The following is a 21595-nucleotide window of genomic DNA, read 5'->3' as shown; positions in this document are numbered from 1 at the left end:
GGCATTGCCCGGGCTAAACACTAGTTACTTATTACATCACGATCGTTGTTTAGATTGAGAAACACTAATCTTAAATTAATTTATAGATACGAAAAAATATATAGATGAATGTTCATATTATGTAACAAAAAAAAAATTTGGCGATCCCAAACAACTACTAGTTTGTCCCAAAATAAAACACTACAGATTAGCTTTCCTTTATCGAATGATAGTTATCGAATTCATACACGCAAAAATCCTACCAATTTCAGTTATTAGTCCTATTGTTCGCAACAAATTACTCTTGCATAGAACAAAACTCACGACCCCTACAGCATGAATAAAGTTTCTTTTAGATATCCCTAATTGAATTTTAGGCTTACCACACTTCGAATTTTATAATTAGTCAATCAGGATTGGTAGATTGAAAAATATAAGAATTGATTAACACATAGTTTATGGTATATAAAATGTTTTCCCTATGAGTATACCAAAGTTATACTTGGGCGTACCTAAAACGAATTGATTTAATTTTTTATTTTCTTACAAAATACAAAAGTTTATTATTATTTCGGATGATCAAATCCATTTTTAGTACTCTTGACTAGATTTATTGCTAATCTATCTAACCAAGGCCTTATTAGAATAATCATGGTTCTTATGAAAGTAGAAAGCCCAATACTGAAATAGTTGCTCTCCCAAAAACAATACCATACTGTAGGCGTCGTTTGAAGCGTGCCTACGTTAAAGCATGTTGTGAATATGCTTGGCACTCATAGGAAGTGGGAATAGACATAACGATTAGGGACACGATTAGGGAGAAGGAAAGTAGGGAGCCGCCAACAAGTTTTTAAGGAACTTGTAAACCGTTCACGGATCATTTAAGGCAACCACGAAAAGGGACAACGATAGGCAACAACGATTGACCCGTGAAGGTTACACCCCATTCATAATCCATGAGATTACTAACTCCATATGGTTCGGAACCACGAAAGAAGGATCAAGGATGATGGTACGAAGTGAGTCATGGAGTCACATTCGCCCGTATTGGCCTCTACTCGATTCTTATATTGAAAAGTATTCATGTGATCTCAAAGGCATACAAACAAAATATTCATCAATTTGCTCCAAACTATTATTATGCTAAATTGGTTGAATATTAATGCAACATATAATTCTAAAATATTAGTGATCACTTGATTAAACAACAAGATTAAAAAGAAACCTAAACAGGTTGTCCAAATTATCTTATTAGTCGTGATTTTCAATTACATATTCCCTTTAAACATGCAATATGGTGATCATAAAATAATAATAAAATAAACATTAATATTGGAAGCAATTCAACAATAATAGTGTTAGTAAAATCAAATAAAAATAACCCTAATCATGATATTAGCAATATAAAATAATATAAGTAATTGAATTAAGTACTCACACTCCGCGCGTTCCATTAAATTGCTACATCATGAATAAATTGTTAGTAACTTCAATAAAAATATAAACCAAATTGAAATTAAATTAACTAAAAAGTAGAGCTGATTTGGTCCAAACCCTCAGTTAATTCTACCTTTCACACCTTGGTTTAAGTATAGAACTTCGGGTATTGTATGGACTCCTTAGAGTGCTTAAGGGAAGAATAGTGTTTAATAATATAGGTTTAAGGCTTAGAATATGAGAAAGAGAGAATGATTTTTTGGTAGAAAAGAGAGGAATAAAGAAGAATTTAATGATCAAGCTTGTTGATGATTGAAAAAGGGGAGATATGACCTCTATTTATAGGGAAAAAAGAGGGGGCGAATCAAGAAAAGATAAGAATTCGAATCGGATAAAACTTTTGCGATAGACAGCAGTTTTTGCGGTTTTTGTTTTTATCATATCTTTTGATCCAGAAATCGGAATAAGATGAACAAGATATCGTTGGAAAGCTCTTGAAGTCTACTTTCTAATCCAGTTGGAATCCGATTAAAATATTTTGTATAATAAAAGATATGGCCGAAATAGTGGGACGGTGTCAGTTTTGGATAGAATTTCGTATTTCTTTTATATCTTTTTCGTTATAGCTCGGAATTAATATTATAATATGTCATTGGAAAGATAATTTCAAGAGCTATCCAACCATATTGGAATCAGATAAAAACAGTGAGGAACGAAAATAATATCTGTCAATCTTTGAACGTCTTTCAATTCGAATAGAACTAGGACTTTCAAAAAGAAAAGTTTTATTCAATTTCAAATGCTTTAATCTTATCTAATTAAGATCTTTTAGAAACTTATAGAAGCTTCTAATTAATCCTAATTGATTTAGGAATGAGATTAAATCCTTTGGACCCTCCACATGATCATTGGGTCGTAGGTAAGGTGGGCTTAAGTTCGGTATAGATTCAGTTTAGTATTTTAGCCATAACTTATTCGTTATAACTCGGATTTGGGCTTATAATATATCGTTGGAAAGCTCTTTTAAAGCACCATCCAACCATTTAACAATTGGACCCAGATAATGGACCAAAATAAACTGGATTAAACGTTTTTATAAAAAGAACACGAAATGAATGATTTTAAATTAAAGGACACGAAATGAATTATTTTGAGTTTAAAGGCATGAAAAAGAGGAACATAAGTTATGGTTTGGTGAAATGGGTTAGGAATTGGGTTAGTTTAGGAATTTATTGGGATTGAACATGGATTTAAGCACTCCAAAGATTAAATACTCAACCCGACCAATAATGGCGGTGAAAGGTTGTTCATCATCGGGTTTGGTTTTGAGGAGACAATTTTAGGTGTCTACACATACACAACAATCCAGGTTCAGATTGAGATTTTAAATTGGAACATTAAATGAACATCATTATTATTAAAATAAAATTAGAAAAAAACAAAAAAACATTATCATCGTTAAACTTTAAGGGATAATTTTAGTAGTTCAAACATTGGACATACACTAAGGGCCTATTCTGATTTACTAAAATGAGCTGAACTGAAGTGAACTAAACTAAACTAAATAGAGCTGAAATGATTTGTTTATGAGAGAAGAAAATTAAGAGCTGAATTGAATGGAATTGAGCTGAACTGGTTGGAGCTGAACTGAACTGAAATTAAGTTGAAGAGAGGCCCCGACTTTTTCACTATATTACACACAAAAGTGGTATAAAAAAATGTTAATAGCAAATTTTAAATATACTAGTATTTACCCCGTGCAATACATGGGTTTAACTTTTTATTAAATGGATTTTAGTGAGGAAAACTTTTGTATACACTCGGTTTTGAGTAATTTACTGTACATCGGGTACACTTTTGTCAGATTTAGTGTCACTTTTGTCAAATTTAGTGTCACTTTTGTCAAATTTATCAATGAAGCATAAATAACTCATATATATCAGGGTAGCTTTTATGCGTTTTAGTGTAACTTCTGCACATTTTATTGTCACTTTTATAACGGATGTTCAGTAATTTACTGAACATCCGTTTTATTTAAAAGTTTGTGTTTTAATGAAGGGTTGGTTGATTAAAGAATTATCGTATAAAAGTTAGTTTTCGTATGAAATTTGAAAGAGTAAACTAATTGTTTGGGAAGAAATTTAAGAGGAATAAAGTGTCATTTAGGAATAAACTGAACATTAGAATGAAAAGGCATATATTTAAAAAATAAAAAAAATTGGAAAACAAAAATGACACGTGGCACTCGTTCTAAATTTCTTTTAACTTTTAAGTTAACCTATTATTAAATATTAGTATTTATATTAGAAAATTTGTACTTGAACTTTCAAAATTAACAATTTATATCAATAACATAATACTAAAGGCGAATCTGACATGACACTTGTCATGTTCTGATTAAAAATTTTCCCGCCATTTTTTACTTTCCTTTTTTTTTTTTTTTTTTTTTTTTTTTTTTTTTTTTTACAAATCTTATTGATTATTTATTTATATATATTAGGATATTTAAACTTCAATTTGGCAACTATATTATATACAGAGTATCTGTATATGCATTCAATGATAATAATATTTTAACCTATCTTTCATACATTTTATAATAGGTATTTTTTCTAAAATAAACAAACATATACGGAGTAATATATTGAATAATAATGTACTACTCTCTATATCATTTTGTATCGTATTTTTTTCTTTGGATTTTTTTTTTCTCCAACCTTGATTGACACTTTAACTTTTATCACGAAGTATATATTTGTTGATTTATTTATAATAATAACACTACAAAAAAAACAATGAATATAAATATAAAATAAAAATAAAAAACCTTGATTATTAATTATCACAAAAAAAAGTCAATTAAATTTGTAAAAAACATTATATCGGTCAAAGTAAGCTATAAAACATTGTGCCGCTCAAAACATGTCAACAAAATTGGGACGTATGAGGTATGTACATTACACATGTTCCTCTAAAAGAAAAAGTACATTGCATGGGTTATAATTAACATAAAATTTAACTCTTATGTAAAACCTTACAATCATTAAATTTGTGTTTTTTTTTTGAAAAAAAAATGTTTAATGATCCATAACTTTTGACATCAATATAATATTAAACTAAGTTTTTTTTTTTTGAAAGAAATTTAAGTATCTATTTCAAGTTTTTGTCAAATTAATATTGTAATTCAAAATTAGGTTAAGTAAAAGAGGTTAAGTAAAAACCGTGCATTGCACGGGACTTAAACTAGTAATTCTATATATGTGAAATCCTAAAATTCTATAGTAAATGCCGCATACTCCTATGTACCACTAAAGCATCGTGCTGCAAAGTACCACGATTAAAGTTAATTATAGATAGTCGTCTTGTGTGCGGCCGGCCACACCGTATGGCCACTTGAGGTAACCCCTATAACAACGATTAAGCAATCCTTGTAATAATATACCAACCGAGTAACCCCTATAACACTAACCGAGTAACTCTATAACAATGACGAAGTAACCCCTTTAACACTGACCAAATAACCCCCATTACACTAGCGAAGTAATCCCTATAGTGGCTGACTTTGTGTTAGACTTTATTTTTTATTTTTTGTATTTTTTTTAACTATTATTAAACTTTAGCTAATTAGATGGTGTGTTGTTATGAATTTTTATCCCAAAAGAAAAGATGGTGTATTGTTTATTGATTTTATTAGAGGATCTTGGTTCAAATCTTATTTCCCACGATAAATTTATTTTTTAAGTATCATTTTTTTCAAAATTTTGGGTGATCAGTTATATTTTCTAACAATTGATTTTATTCTTTTATTATTCGATCGGGCTTGCCTAATTATCATCATAATCGGGCACTATACCTTTATTCCTTTATCATTGATGACATTTATGTAATTTTGCAACTTTAAAAACTTCTGTTTACTATTACTATATTGCTTTTTGATTATTTCGTTTTTTTAAAAATAATTTTTCATTGATGTCTTATAATTGAAATTGAAAGCCAAATTATAATTTATAAGTTCAAAATTACAATAATTATATTAAATAATAACGCAAACACTATAACAAGATCAGTCATATTTTATTGAATTTCATGCTAAATTAATAACCAAAACCTTTTATATATGATGACCAATAGTGTAACACCCTAGAAATTCCTTTCCTTTAAATACACACTTTACTCTTTTAAAAAAAAAACGATTTAGGAATATCTAAGACATTACCGCCACCGTGAAAACGGCTAAGGCAATTATCAAAGACACACAGCGGAAGACTTAACTCAAAACCATTCAAAAACGAGTCAACTTAAAAGTCAACCAAACGAAAGTAAAGATTAAAACCAAAGTCAAACGAAGTCAAATAAAATCAACCTACAACTTGGAACCATTGAAGGCCCTTATCAAAACCAATTAAATTACGAAAACCTTTGCGTTAGTCTCATAAGCATAACATAATATAATATAATATTTGAATGCAATAAACCACATCTCAACTAATAGAAACTAGCATGATTCGCTCTTCGCTCATGCCCCGTCATGAATATGTTTCAACACCTGAAAAGATTATCTCCACTTGCCCCCACTACTCTCCATTAAAATGGATCATCGTAGGGCCAAGATAAAGACATAGCCAAACACAAACAACACACACAATCAGCAAAGCTGAGTACATAAGCGTATTTAAACACACTAACATGCAACTCCTAGCATCACACATACTTACCTCATTGCACCTGTTTACAAGCACACACAACAAACAACAAGACTCTTTAACTAGACACTAAATAATTTATTTAGCGTTGATTACGCATCGAACGGGTTTCTAACTTAACCAAACCTTCCTCAATGAATTGAGGACCACTGACACGGGAGCTAACCGTGCCAGCATCACCTGTGCCACATCCTTTGATGATGATGATGATGATGATGATGATGATAATAATAATAATAATAATAATCAAAGGAATGTACAGCGTCCTGTACTCCATTAGAAGTTATGATCAAATATAAAGTCACATAACTCCCCCCATATGTTCATACTTAAGGTATATACGTTCCAAGAGTTTTGGTGCGTAATCTCTTTCACTTTACGTTATTTACATATTATTAGACTTGGTGATGACTCTCAAAGCATAACAATTCAATCATCAATAATAATTCAACCATTCAAACATACCAATTTAATTCTTGAATATTTAGTGACCACATAATATTTAATGTTGAACCCTTTTTAATTCTACCTCAGTGTCATAGACACCGTAAACGCATAAAGCGCCAACAATCCTATCCCTCGGTGTTAAAAACACCTTAAGTGCACAAAGGCACCAACATACAATTTATTCCTTGTGTACATAGACACTTATGTAGCTCCTTCCTCATGCTTAAAGCATCAATAAAAATTATATGAACTATAATAGAATTCCTTTTCAATAATCCAAACATAATTAAACAATTAGTTTGATTAAACATGCTCTCTATCATGCCTTAAATAAATATGTAGTCCATATAATCATGCCAAAATATAATTTCCAATCCATAGATCATCACAAATAAATTCATGCTTCATAATTCAATCACCAATACTAATAATTCACAATTCAATACATGAACCTTAGCATGATACTACTTGTAATTGATTGAAATTAAGCCTAGCATGATTCTACATCATCAAAATATGCTAAGTACGCGAACGTACCTCAATTAAGCCCTTTTAAATGGCCGAGAACACTACAACAATTCCCGAATCAAGTCTCCTACAATAAGGGACAATAATACTAAATTAATTACTTTTGTATACACAATTCCCAGCAACTTAAACTCACTTTAAACTATTTAGAATAATCTGAAAATAATTTAAAAACCCCTAATTAAACTCCTTTTTAATAGGTTATCACACCCTTTTATTAAAATCACAATTATACTACTTTAAATAAAATTCCAGCATTTTAAACTAATCAAAAACCCCTTTAAAACTTCATCAAAATATATTTTCATACTTAAATTATCCATAGAAAAATTAAATTATATCTTACCCTTTAAACTCAAGGATAAAATTTTAAAAAAAACTTCGTTAAAAATCAAAAACTGCCCGAAAATCATACTTAGAGGCTGAATTTGGCCACGAGAGGGTGGTGCACACTACCAAAGGTAGCGAGTCTTTCTTAAAACGTTGTTTCCACATGGAAAACACTACTTTTTTGTCAAAATCGGATGAGTTTAGAACCTGATCGGGATTAAAACGGGATTAATATTAACGAACGGGAAATCTATAAATTAAAGCACGAATTTATGAGTTCAAAATAATCTGGAATTAAGTTAAACTAATTAGTAGTTATAATCACCAAAATTTCCAAAATATCATTACTATAAAAGCCCTAAATCAATTGTTCATAAAAACCCTAAAAATCAAGTCTTTAATAATAAAAACCCTAGCTTTTAATACTTTATAAAATCTGAAATTAAAACACTCTATACTCTAAAATTTACAATCTTTAATCATCAAAACATAATTATAAAGTATACTAATCATGTTTAGACAATTAAAATCAATACCCAAAATATATAAAGTATAGGGATAATAATTAAAACAAAATAAAGAAGGAGAGAAGAGGGAGAAGAAGAAGACCACCGTGGGTGGTGGCCGGCCGGCTGGCCGGCGGTGACATGGCAGCCGGTGGTTGGGAGTAGCAGCCACTTGGAGTTCATGAAATCCCACGTGAAAGAACAAGCAAAAGAAAGGGGAAAAATAAGAAAAGAAAGAAGAGAAGGAAAAGGGAAAAAGAATAAGAAAAGAGAAATAAGAGGAGAATTAATTACCTTGACCAATTGACTTTTTGTGTGGGAAATTTTGGGGATTGAAAGAGTATTTATAGAGTAGAGTAGGTTAGGGTAAGTTTTGGGATTCATAAAAATTATGGAGTTGGATAATAAAATAGTTGGCCCAAATTATAAAAATAGGATAGTTGGGTATGGGTTATATTTGGATTAAATACTTGTTGACCCAAAATATAAACACTTGCTTTATTAGTAATTAAATAATTAAAATGGTTTGACCCAAAATATACTTCATAAATAAATGAATAAAATATAAAATACGTTAAAAATACGGGGTATTACAAATAGATACTCTATATATATATAGTTGAGATCAATTTAATGAGCTAGAAGGTTGAAACGCATTAATATATATAGTACATTTTTTTTAATCAAATATGTAAATTGTTTCCATATTTAAGTGAATATGCAAATTGAATTTTTGAGTTGGTAAAAATAATAAATAAGAAAATAATATAAAATAACTACCTGGCCTTAGGCTGGGTTACACAAAACAGGTTAAGATGAGTTAAGGCCAGGCTGGATTACACAAAACAGGCTTGGTGGACATAATTTTAAAAATTTTCACACCAAAAACTTATCAAGAGATTTTAGTTTGAATTTCATTTAGATGATACATCAACTGGTAAGTTCATTGATAAATCTTTGAATTGAATTGAAGGGCTTATGGGAAATTGTGTTATTTGTGGAAGTGCACTTGTAAGTGTCGAACACAGTAGAATATGCAATTTATATCCCTTGGAAATCCTAAAGTGAGGCACGAGCAAATATGGTTGAGCATCTCTAAAAATTGGGTTGTAAAAATCAAGTATGAAACATTCTAATTAACAATAGTATACTCACATACATAGGTTAAAGATTGTTTTCATGAAATGGAGATGTTGTAATATCAGAAAATACCCTTTTTTAAAAAAAAAAAAAACTCTGGGCAACATGTAAAACAGACTAAAGTCTAAACCATGCTTGTAGTTCACAAAACATATAGTACTTGAGTTCTAGTGAAAAAGCCTAAGAGGTGTCCATGGGCTACCTTAGCTGAAGTCTAGCTCTATATGGGGTTTTCTACCCTTCGATTTGCTCCAATACTCCGAAGCTAAACCAGAAATCATTAAAAAGAAAATGGAAAATTAGATTCCTCCTCGGGTATTTGACCAAAAATTACAAAGAGGCCATATAAGCTAAAATTAGTTTTACGTAAGATTCTCAAGTTAATTTTACTTTGAAATTATTACCTCTATACATCAAGAATCAAATTAGAGTCTTATATACTTGTAATTAATATATGAATTAGATTCTAAAGACTCTAAGATATAAAACATATCATAGAAATCATTCATTTCAAAGCTCGCATCTTAAAGCCCCATATATAATATGTTCAATACTTTATACTTGTATACTATTTTCAATTAATCTGGAAATTTTAATACAGAGTAATTCGCTAAATTTATTATATTGCATTATTTGATTATCAGTTTATCACTCCGTATTAAGCATGAAAACAGAATTGTAATACTTGTAACTAAGCTGGTCTAATGTCAAAACTTAAGAGCTTCAAGTATTTATAGATAAATCATCTCATACTAATAATAAGAAATTGAAATTAAATTTTACGGAGTAATGCAAGAATTACACTATACTATACGAGTATGTTATAATGTACTAAAAGCTGATTTTACAAACAAATTTTAAATATTCAAGCAATTATACTGAAACAAAATTTCATTAAATCAAAACTTCAGTTTATTGAATTATACAGGTATCGCGGATTTAATTCGAATAAGAAGATGATTGAAAAGTAAATTTGAACCATAATTTGAATCAATTCACAGAGTATAATTGAAATAATTGAAAAGGAGAAAAACAGAATAAATGAATGAAAAGCATATAAGTTAGGGTTAGTATATAATTTAGCATCATAACTAGTTTTATCCCCGTGCAAATGCACGGATTTATATTAATAAGACTTGAAAATAATAATGAAATTGCTTATATATAACATTTTTTTATTTTTGAATTTGAGTTCATATCATGGCTATCCTTAATTAAAATTCTATTGTTAGATATATAATTTAAAAGATTTTGTAAATTATTGTAAATTTTTATTCATTAAATATTTTTATCATGTAATTTGTTAAGGGAATTTTTTTTTTTTTAAAAAGAAAGCTTAAAAATATTTGGGCGGGAAAATTTTTGTTGTGAATGTGACATGTGTACTTAAGAGATAACTCTGGTGATTTCTTTAGTATATAGTATAGATTTAATCAATTGTTGAGACCCTAGAAACGAAAAAAAAAGAGAGAGAAAAAGGAGGGAGATTACCTGGTAGTGGGTGGGTGAGTGGTCACCGGCCCTTTTTCCGGCGAATAAGGAGAGTCACAAGGGATGAACTCTAGTGCAAATTGTAATTCTTATGTACTGTACATACTTGTATTTAGTATTTATCAACAACTAGTTTGTGACTCGGCCGTCGGCGATGCTCTGAGTTATTTTTTATTTTTTTTTTGGATGATAGATAAGGTTTAATTAATTCTGATAAGGGTTTTTTAAGTACAAATTACAGCTAAAATAAGTTTTAATAAGTTCAAATAAGTTAAGATAAGTTCTTTTTTTTTTACGAGTAAGATAAGTTCAGATAAGTGAAAATCGGGTGAATAGAATGCAACCTAAATAATGTAGATTTTTTTTTTTTTTTTTTTTTTTTTTTTTTTTTTTTTTTTTTTTGTAAGGTGAGAAAAAGGAAAGAATAAGGACCCTCTTCTCACAAGGGGCAATCCTAAAGCATCTGAGGTGAGAATGGGGTATAAAGCTGAAGAGGTACAAAATGGAATATCCAATTTGTCGGTGACAATATGCCCAACATTTGCTATCCAATCTGTAGCTCTATTAGCTTCTCTATAGACATGCCGGAGTTCACAATGGGGAAATCTGCGAAGTAGGATCTTGATATCTTCTATAATGTGATCAATTTGCCATGGGGTCGACCAAATACCGTTTACTGCGTTGACAACTAGGAGGTTGTCCCCTTCAATGTGAAGATTTTGTATTCCCTGTTGGAGAGCGAGGATGATTCCCTTGTGGAGGCCAAAAGCTTCAGTGATGGTGGTTCCAAGGTTGAAAGCTTGTGCTGCAATGGGTGTACCTTCACTGTCTCTGATGATGACTCCTGTTGCTGCTGAGTTGTTTTTTATTGAACCGTCGAAGTTGAGTTTGAAAGAATTAAGAGGAGGTGCCTCCCATGCAACCAATTGAGTGTTGGGGTGGTTTGGGTGAGGTAGATGATGGGTTTGGGGTCTCTGCATTGGAGACCCCGAGCTTAAAGAGGTATCTATGAGAATGCGATAATTTCACTCTTTGAAAGCAAATTGCGCTCGGTGGAAGGTTCTAAAGATGCTGAAAATCTCATTTGTGAAAATAATAGAGTTTCGTTCTTTCCAAATACTCCATAAAAGGAAAATAAATTTTCGGAGGGCGGAGTTGTTTTTCCGAACCGTAGATAATGTTGTTATCAAGTCTGTGGTTGGAAGTGTATCAGGAAACCAGTTTTGGGTTAAAGTGTTGTTCCAAATTTCTTTGGTCTTATCACAGGTAAGAAATAAGTGGTCGTGAGATTCCGGATAGGCGGAACAAAAGGTGCAATGGTTGAAAGGAATAATCTTTCGTTTATAAAGGATGTCTCTAACTCCAAGACTATTATGCATTATTTGCCATAAGAAGATTTGGAGTTTAGGCAGGATGTCTAATTTTCATATCCAACAATGCGGCCATTTTACAACATTTGGCTCTAAATCATGTGTTATCCATGTAGCCGACTTCACTGAAAAATTTCCCAAAGACATATGGCCCCATACTAGTGTGTCAGTCATTTGAGATTTAGGTAAGGGGATGTCTATGATTAGTTGTACAATATAATTCGGTAATAAAGAACAAAGCTTGTGTTTATTCCAAGTTCGATTGGGGAGAATAAAGTCTCATACGTATCTCTTCCATGTTCCAAACCTCCAACCTCGGGTAATAGCCCCATTGCACCGGATATCTATCTAGTCGATCTAAATATATGACCTGTAACACAAAACACACCTTTGTTTAAATTGCACACTTCATAACAAACACAATGAGTAAAAAATTAGAGTCACATACCACCAAAAATATAAGACAGCCACCACACCCACTAGCAAATCCGGTTGAATAAAACCGCCTTGCAAACATGGCAACACTGTCCATGAGCTTCTTGAGAACAAGGCTACACCAATCATATTCAGCAGCTTTCCGAGCACAAGTTAATACCGGTACTACATCCGCAGCCAATCTGGATGACTGAGTAAATTATAACAACATCTGTAGCGACAACAATAAGAACAAAGTCTTGAACTCTACCTCCTGATGTTCTTCCCGTTTTCTCTCCACCCGAGCAATGAGTTCCCCATTAACTGGAATACCCTCAAATACGTGCTCTCTACCAGTTTTAATGGACTTCGTATTCCATGATTTACCATAACTCGCCATTAGCCCTTTTAGCTCCTTCAACATATCACTCCCCAAAGTATTGTAGGTGGGAACAAGAATTCCACCGTTTGGAATTCCAAGTACCCAGTGAACCTGATTTTGTGAAAGCCTAAAAACTCTACCATCTCGACAGGTAAGCGTACAATTGAAAGGATCGATGTGAGTCATAAGCCAGTACGACAACTGCCTTGGGAGATTGAAAAAAGATCCAATTTTCAAAAGACCACCAAACCCATTTCCCCAACCCACCTCTTACGTCGCTCATCGAAAGTATGGCATATTTTTCCAAATGACTCTATCCGACAACTTGTATTCGCTGGCTGAAATTTTAATTTCCACAAAAATTTTAATTAATAAAACTTAACCAACACATTTAGCTTACTTAAAGAAATTATAAGTAATAGCAAATTATCCACTTACCCTGCATCTAGCCTTCTCATGGCGTACAAGACCTCCCATTTCCTTTTCACACCCCCACCAACGCTTAACGAATCATCCTAAGTCATTCCAATACGTAATCCCCTTTGTTGTTTTAATTTGTCATTTAAGAATGTTGATAAATGTTCGGATTACCTTGAATAACTCCGGAGACAGCTTCTTCAATGGAGGTGCAATACCAGCCTTGTATGATATATTCAAAATGATTTTATTACTTCCACAAATCACTCTCAACTAATAATGACTAATTCTACCATACATTACCTCAGACTCATTTCCATGGCTAAACATTTTGCGCTTCCGGTTCAAACTCCCAAATGATTCCATCCGTCTTGCCAACAGCTGCAATATACTACTTATCACTGGACACCATCATCCCACGATTGGAATTACTATAGTGCTATGTACTAATCCAAACCAAATCCAATCCACAGTTGGAATTACTGTACCGCTATGTTCTAATTCAATCCATAACAATTACTACTATCAAATTGAACATAGAAGACCAAAGTTAAATACAATCATAACACAACTGACTCCATAGCAATTGCAGAAATTCTAACACCACCTCAATCAAAGACCCTAATGCTAACAACACTCAATCTATACCAATTACTAAGTCGCAGTTCACTGGAGAGTCAATACAATGGAACGCAATCGATGCGCGATTGCGTGCACCATTCTAATAAGTGCAATCTTAGAACCCTAGATCACATAACAACAACCAATAATTCGGATAAAATCTTTCTAATAACTGCAATGTAATATCCCTAAATCACGGAACAACGAATAAATCGGCTAGCTACATGAGAAAACACATGTTCAATCGAGTAATTCCACTCCAAATTAAACCACTTCAATCGACTAATCGAGTAATGCATACCTTAAAATTGCCGAGAATATGTTCGCGCCACCAAATATGTTCGCCCAGAATTGCAGACCCACCAACGCGACACCAACTATGGTCGCCCAGAATTGCAGACCCAAGGCGCGGCCAACACCGGTCTACTTTCACCTTCGATTTTGATGTTCGTTCGCCGCCAAACCTCCCATTTAAAACTGAAAATCGATTAATCCCAACAAAGGTCAACTCAGAGAGAAAACGGGGTCAAAATCAATTTGGGGAACGGGACGAAATACACCTAAATTGACGACGTTAGTCAACTGTTATCTATATTTTGTGAAGTTGACGTCCATACCCTTACTAAACCGCCTCAATTGACCAATATGCCCCCATATAAACGCGCAAAGTTTATAAAGCATATTAACATGTATTTTCTCTTGTGTAAGAGTAAAAATTATAAAAAATTGATATCGTGAAAGTATTTTATGAGACGAATCCAACAAGATTACACGTGACTATGTTTTGATGTATAAATCATATTATATCGTGAAACAAGAGTGTTGAATAATGTAAAAAGTCCATTGTTACAAACTTACAATATTAATAGATTGGAAGAAGTATAAATTTGAATTTCAAAACTCCTCCAATCTTTGGCTTTGCCGCTGCCGCCATGTTCAAGTCGACGCTATTCATCGCCGTAAAATGCTGCCATTGCTCCACAATGCAGGTACTCCCTTGCTCTATTCTACATTTTTTAGATTATCAAATGCAGCCGACCCCACTTATGGAATTACGGCTTTGATTTATTGATCGATCTTGAAATTAGGTGAAGCAGCAGAAGAAGAGCAGCAATAAATGGAATTGTGTGGTCTGCAATCAAAAGCAATCTGTAACGAAGATCTATGCATAAAGTTACCAAGCCAAAGATGTTCGTAATGTTGTTCAATCATTCAATATGTCTCGTAAATTGGAGGATGAACTGCAACAACAACAACAACAACAACTTCCTTCTTTGGGGAAGCGTCGTACTGATTGGACTGAGTATATTGAAGATGAACAGAATGTTGAACCTGCTTACTTGAGATCAAAACTAAGTGGTGAGAATGATTTGGATTTGGGTTTTTTTTGGGTGATTGGATTTAATGTTTGGTTTAATTCTTTGGTTGATCATGCAGAAGAAGAAATGGCAACTGATGCGAAAGTTGTGACCGAGTTTTCTGAGGATTTGATGTTCAAGAAGCCGAAATTGAAGGGTAAATTTGGTTCGAGTACTTCGATTGAGTTGAGCAAAAATCAATCTTTCAAGCCTAATTTTACTAAGAGAGGTATTGGAAATTAGAATCTAATCAAATTTGGATTTGATTAGTTGTTTGCTTGTCAGAGCTCTGAGATGTATACTGATCAGTATTTTTTTCATTGTTTATTTGTAATGCCTGTTTTATGCTCACCCGCGCTCTTTAAATGTCGTTGAAGCAGTACAGGATGAATGCATTGATAATGGCAGTGGTCTGATCAACAATATCAGAAGGTACAGTGAGCCAGGTTCTTCAAAGTGGGCTCGATACACAGCAAAAGATGATTTCACTGAAGACATCGGAAGGCATGCTCAGTCGCAGCAGCAGCAGCAGCAGCAACCAAACAAGAGCAAGGCAATGATGAAAACAGGTTCTTCCAAATGGAGTGAGTACATGACAGAAGATGATGGTGGCGGTGATGACAAAGAAGGGAGAGCAGCTTTTGCTGATGATAAGAGACTGATGTGTGGGTATAAACCTGAGAATGATGGTTTCGATCAGCTGATTGAGGAAGACATCCATCCCGACTTTATGTAGTTCAGCAGTGTGTTTTCGGCGTATTGTTGAAGATGCAGTACATAGTATACTTGTTTCAGATGGTGAAGGTAACTTTTCAGATTTCAGAAATATGTTTATTTGGCTGTTAGTCTGTTACAGTTATATGCTGATGGATATTATCTGTTTCAAGTGTATGTAGATAGGTATTTTGAAAAGTGCATAGAAAGAAATGTTATTGGGAGATCTTTGAACTGTAAAAAAACTTTATTGTAGTTTTAATTTCTGCTCGAAAATTTAGACTGTAGAAATAATTAGCATTTTTTGCAAAAAGAGTTATCCTAAGTAAAATGTGATTTTGATTGATAAATTTGTTCCCAAGTGCAAAGGAATCATGCATAATGTGATCATGAAATAGGTGGATTGCTTATGAGTAAACTGGCAACATTTTTCCATTACCTAAAAACACGATATGTGCCTGCTCAATGAAAACCCTATGCACAATTGTTGGATCCAATATTTGAAATGACAAAAAAATCAATACATGTGACTTTTTTGGGTCAAGTATGGCAAGAAAAATGAGACAGAGGAGAATGAAGAATTTGGAACTAGGAATTAGGCAGCCCTTTTACCAACCAATATCAACTTTGCATAGAAAGTGCCTTGTCAAAATGCTTTGACTGTGACATATACGAGTTTTTTTCACATCCCTTATGAACATGATCTAATTGCATATAATGAAGAAAGCACATATTCAACGATAATACATGAAATAAATCCGTCCCCTTACTCTTCTTAGCCTCAGAAAACATGTAGGCCTGATCAACCATTACAAAATCATCATCTGATCATAAAGGCCTTATTCCTCCATGAAGAATTATAAGGCTCACAAGTCAGAAGCATGCATAAAGCAGAGGGTATTAGCAAACTTCACACGAAAGTGTCAAAATTAAAAATATTGCAACTCTGAAACAACATTTAGTAAAATCCCATCACTAAAATGAATAGAAATCATCCAAAACCCCAATAATGATATCCTCATATCAAAAATTCAAAATGACCATGAGGAAACCTAAACTACGATATCCCCATGAAACTAAAATAACAATATCCAAAAATTCCAAGTATAATAACCAGAATAACCTTCTGTCAACTGTTGTCTGTAAATAACAGTTTAAAAGAAGCAAATCCTGCGCTATAATGAGCTAAGCAACCTAAATGAAATCCTAATTAGTCTAACATCTCAAAGATATTCTTAAAGTACAGCCCATGAATGACAGTTCAACCTGCCCTAAAAAATATGGGCCTTCCAAGCAAAAGAGTATCAATGAGAAGATTATGAATGGCTCAATCAGTAAGTGAAAGTGAGCCAAGTTGGTCACCGGCTTCAGATTCTAAGGTAGATGAGTGGAGAACATCCATGGCCTCAGAAACTTTCTTCTTGAGAGCATCAGGAGACTCAATAAGGTGCAGTACTTCTGTCTGGTCCATCTCTAACAGCATGCCAGTAACTTTTCCTGCATTATCATGCTCAAGACGGTCCACCAATGGATACAGTTGTTCCCCTAGCATCTGTGACGATGTTAAAGCAACTTTATGAACAAGAATACAATATAAAAGTTTGAAGCAACTCATGTAAAAGTTCAATGGAAGAAATTGATGATGACTTTAGGAGGAAAGATGTGCCAATAGAAAATATCATTAAAATTGAACATTAGCAGTTATTTAGAAGCATACCATGCGCTGACTGTCAGGAGATGCAGCAGCCAGGGCAGAAGCAAGTGTTGGCACTGACAGTGGGCCAGATCTTGCAACATCAGCAGCAGTCAAGGGCATTCCAGAAACATCCAAAGTCATTGGCACCAATGGCCTTCCCAGACCTTGAGGAGCCACAGGCGAATCAAGGCCATTACTTCCATTAGCCATACATCTGAAACTCTGACCACCATTGCGATTTGCAGTCTACATTCACCCAGAAATAATGGGGTAAAACTGATGCCAACACTATATTCTAAAAGACTGAAAAATGACACGATTAAAAAGAGTAAAAAAAAAAGAAGGGATAAAAGCACCTGTTGCTCTTGCCGCAACTGATGAGCATTACCACCTCTCCTTCCACCTACACGTTGTCCAGGATGCCCATGTCTCTGGACGGGGAAAGGCATCACAAAGTTTGGGGGAACTCCTGGACGGATCCCAGACAACATTTGCTGCTGGAAGCCATATCCTGCAGGGTGAGGGGAAAGCATACCTGGAGCACCTTGGCCAAAATAAAGCTGCTGAGGAGCAAGTCTAGGTGACCCAGGATAGAAACCATGCATCCCAGTCGGCAGGGGTGCCATTCCTCCCTGCAGGTGAGCTTGAGAAAAGTGAGCCTGAAAAAGGACAGGTGAATTATTTCTGATGCTAATTGAAAGGGATATATAGTAACTAATTTAAGTATAAACATAATAACTTAATAAGCAGGTCAACTTAAAATGCTTAACTTAAACAGAGAATAGGGAGAACGGCTGGAGAAGTATATGCAAATCCAAGCTAATTATTAAGCTCATTTAAAGTAAAAGCAACTGCTGCACTAGCAGCAATTCTAGCTAACAAGAATACAGTACTTGTGTAAAAAAAGTATTGCCTTTCTATAAGCTCCAAACAGTTTGTCTCAAACCATCTCTCCTAAGAATAAAGAAATTTCAGCATCCTCTAGCACACATCAAATAATGTATGGGGTAGAGTCACAGAATCTCAAAAACAAGATAATATGTTAATTTAAAACGCAGCTGCATATATATTCTTAATAATTTTGACTGTGCATATCTGTCATAATTTTGGACCAAAAACAAAGATGTTCATTAAAATTTTCACGCAAGTATTCACCCAAACAGATTTACCTGCAACCTTGCTTTCCGCTCTTCTTTGCGTTGGGCAATAGCAACAAATATAGGCTTCTTTCCTATCATCTTACCATTCATTTCATTTAACTGAAAAGATTAGAAAAAACAAGTTAAATATCCGGAGCCTTGGGTTGAGAACTGAGTTTAAATATCCAACTTCCTAAAATCAAACTGAGTGAAATGAAAGATGAGATGAATACTGCTTTTGTTGCTTCCTCTGGAGTTGAGAACGAAATGAAACCAGAGCCCTTGCTAACACCATGAGGATTAAGCATGATCTACAGCAATAGCAGTATAAAACCGAAAATTAGCAAACTCATACTTTATGAAACATAAACAAAAGGAAAAAACATTAATGATATATTACTACAGCTTAGAGATACCTTGCATGATGTTATAGTTCCAAACTCAGAAAACAATTCCTTCAGGTTTTCTTCATTTATGCTATCATCAAGATTTTTCAAATACAAATTAGCAGCCTGTAGCTTTTCATAGCGACTGATTCTTTCTTGTTCGAATTTAGCTTTCAAGTCTGCTTCCCTCTCTGACTTCCTTTGAGCTCTCCCTACATACCAAGTCTTGTCATCCTGAACCGTTCCATTCAACTTTTCAACAGCAGTTGCTGCAGATTCAGGATTTTGAAAGTTCACAAAACCGAAACATCTAGATTTTCCACTTGAATCCTTCATCACAACAGCACTTGTGATAGAACCAAATGGGCTGAAAGCTTTCATAAGGTCCTCATCAGTATAATTTTCAGATAAATTCTTCACATAGACATTAGTAAATTTTTGTGATCCATCTGCGTTTCTTTCCTGACGCCGAACAAAAGATCCAACATACACTTGTTTGTCATTCAACAACATGCCATTCAAACTATTGATTGCCTTCTGTGCAGCTTCCTCTCGGTCAAATTGTACAAATCCATATCCTCTAGATTGACCACTGCTATCAATAGCTACCTTGCAGGAAAGTATGGCACCAAAAGCAGCAAATGTGTCATGCAGTGCTTTGTTATCAATAGAGGAATCCAAATTCTTGATAAAAACATTAGCAAATCCACTCTTTCGCAGGCTAGGATCTCGATGAGAATACATAATCCGAATAGGCCTGCCATTTACAGGCGTGAAATTCAAAACCTCCATGGCACTTGCAGCTGCATAAAGAAATTCCAAATGAAGCAACAGAGGAAAAAAAATAAATAAATAACATCATTTTGTTTATTTTATTTCATCAACATTATTATGCTTTTGCCTTGAGGGGGGAAAGGGAGGAATATAAGTACATAACATAAAAAAGTAGCTCAATTTAATAACAATGATTGGAAGCATCTACAATACACTTTCCTACTACCCTTTCTACATAGTTTATAGTTTCATATAGTTAATTATAATAAGAATCGCGGAAGTGAGTTAAAGTAAGGGAATGTCAGGCTTGACTCGAGCAGTGATGATAAACCATGATACGGCTGCATTGTTGGAGAAAGACAAATCAGGGACAGGACAGGACAGGACCGGACCACAGGAAAAGTTAGATGGCATAAGGAGAATTGGAAATTTTTGAAATAGACATTCTTATAAACAATATAATTCTCTTAGAAAATAAATTATGAGAATGATAATCATACAAATCATCTAATTATCTCCTCTACTACATGTTTACAATGGTACATTATAAAATTTGGTCTTTTTAATTTGGATCCCTTTTATACATATCATCTAGTGTTTGTCACTTTTCTGACGCCTTGATCTACATTCAACAAGTATATTGTGTGAAAGAAACAACATTAAAGCTAGAGCTAACAACAGATTGAATAAAGGAATTCGAATTAACTTTTATACTTTAATTTCCCTTTACCCTTTAAAGGATTAAATTTAATCAATCCAACAAAATCAAAACAGAGAATTTTATCACATTGTATCAATAATCCATACTAACACAATAAACATAATCCAAATCATAAATTCATGATAAAAATCATAATTCAACCTACACCAAATAATTAAAAAAAAAAAAAAAACACAAAATCTAAAAAAAAAAAAAAAAAACAAATGTGGTAAAATTAAGGCCAATGTAAACAAGAGATTAAGATAAACAAACCATCTTGAGGCGAAGCGAAATTGACATAAGCATAACCAAGAGATGATCGTTTGTTCTGATCCCTACAAACCCTTACAGACACAATAGGAGCAACATGATTAAACAGTTCATACAACTGACTTTCATTCACAGTTGCATCCAAGTCTCCAACATACAATGACAGATTCCCAAACACTCCCCCCACCTCGGTATTCGCTACCGGGGTTGTTCCTTGACCGGCTACGACAACCGGTGATGAGGGTTGGTTTTGGGTCCCTACTGCCGTCTCCATCAAAAATATTAGAAAACACTTACAATACAAAAAAAAAAAAAAAATACAATGATCAAATAAAATTTATCAAGAATATGAGTCAGGGTTTTCTGATATATGGCTGAAAATTTTTCTGGGGTTTGGATCAGTTAATTAAGGAATGATGGAAGATTAAAGAAAGAATTTTTCTTCCACCAATTTTTTTTTGGTTTTTTTTTTTTTTTTTTTTTTGTAAAAAAAAAATTGGAAAAAAAAGGAGGAAGAAATAAAAACAGAAGGTGGAATTAGTCAGGGAATTTGAGTGTAATTTATAGTATTGAGCTTTACGAAACGTTGGCGTTTCGAATTAGGGGATAATTTTTTTTTAAGAGAAAAAGTAAATTTTTGTTTTTTTTTTTTAATCATTTGATTATTTTTTGAGGAATTTAAGAATGATGACGTGGCGTATCTTTGCGTTTTGTTTGATCTCTTGACTGAAAATAATGCTAAAAAGTGTGTGAGAGAGAAAGAGAGAGAGAGAGAGAGAGTGTGACGTACACT

General features: G+C 33.3%; 1 protein-coding gene, 1 long non-coding RNA gene and 1 pseudogene across 4 annotated transcripts; 1 reads left to right on the top strand and 2 right to left on the bottom strand.

Moving 5' to 3' along the window:
• Positions 1 to 10277: 10277 nt before the first annotated feature.
• Positions 10278 to 14281, bottom strand: LOC145614820 (uncharacterized). 2 transcript variants are annotated; one of them, XR_014107170.1, is made up of 4 exons: positions 14067 to 14281; positions 13166 to 13545; positions 12380 to 13065; positions 10278 to 12301 (listed from the first exon to the last, which is right to left on the bottom strand). It is a non-coding gene; the product is annotated as an uncharacterized LOC145614820 (long non-coding RNA). The 2 variants fall into 2 exon arrangements; XR_014107169.1 differs by having other exon boundaries at positions 13166 to 14281.
• A 416-nt stretch (positions 14282 to 14697) lies between these two features.
• Positions 14698 to 16073, top strand: LOC145615615 (uncharacterized; annotated as a pseudogene). The gene is made up of 4 exons (XR_014107302.1): positions 14698 to 14754; positions 14854 to 15124; positions 15203 to 15431; positions 15562 to 16073. The product of XR_014107302.1 is annotated as an uncharacterized LOC145615615 (transcript).
• A 777-nt stretch (positions 16074 to 16850) lies between these two features.
• On the bottom strand, positions 16851 to 21182 carry LOC145614438 (polyadenylate-binding protein 5-like). The gene is made up of 7 exons (XM_081669496.1): positions 20806 to 21182; positions 19089 to 19861; positions 18906 to 18983; positions 18703 to 18792; positions 17890 to 18192; positions 17555 to 17779; positions 16851 to 17389 (listed from the first exon to the last, which is right to left on the bottom strand). The coding sequence occupies exons 1-7, from the start codon at positions 21074 to 21076 to the stop codon at positions 17165 to 17167; spliced, it is 1965 nt and encodes a 654-aa protein (XP_081525622.1). The 5' UTR covers positions 21077 to 21182; the 3' UTR covers positions 16851 to 17164.
• Between the last annotated feature and the right edge of the window lie 413 nt (positions 21183 to 21595).

The sequence above is a fragment of the Chenopodium album genome, chromosome 25 (genome assembly GCF_948465745.1).
Source record: "Chenopodium album chromosome 25, dcCheAlbu1.1, whole genome shotgun sequence".
Classification (NCBI taxonomy): domain Eukaryota; kingdom Viridiplantae; phylum Streptophyta; class Magnoliopsida; order Caryophyllales; family Amaranthaceae; genus Chenopodium; species Chenopodium album.
This window is presented reverse-complemented; position numbering and strand designations above follow the sequence as displayed.

Coding starts and splice junctions, on each gene's coding strand:
- LOC145614438 (XM_081669496.1), bottom strand. CDS start 21,076: ATGGAGACGGCAGTAGGGACCCAAAACCAACCCTCATCACCGGTTGTC. Junction 18,984..19,088: donor GAACTATAACATCATGCAAG/GTATCTCTAAGC, acceptor CTATTGCTGTAG/ATCATGCTTAATCCTCATGG. Junction 17,780..17,889: donor AGTTGCGGCAAGAGCAACAG/GTGCTTTTATCC, acceptor GGGTGAATGTAG/ACTGCAAATCGCAATGGTGG.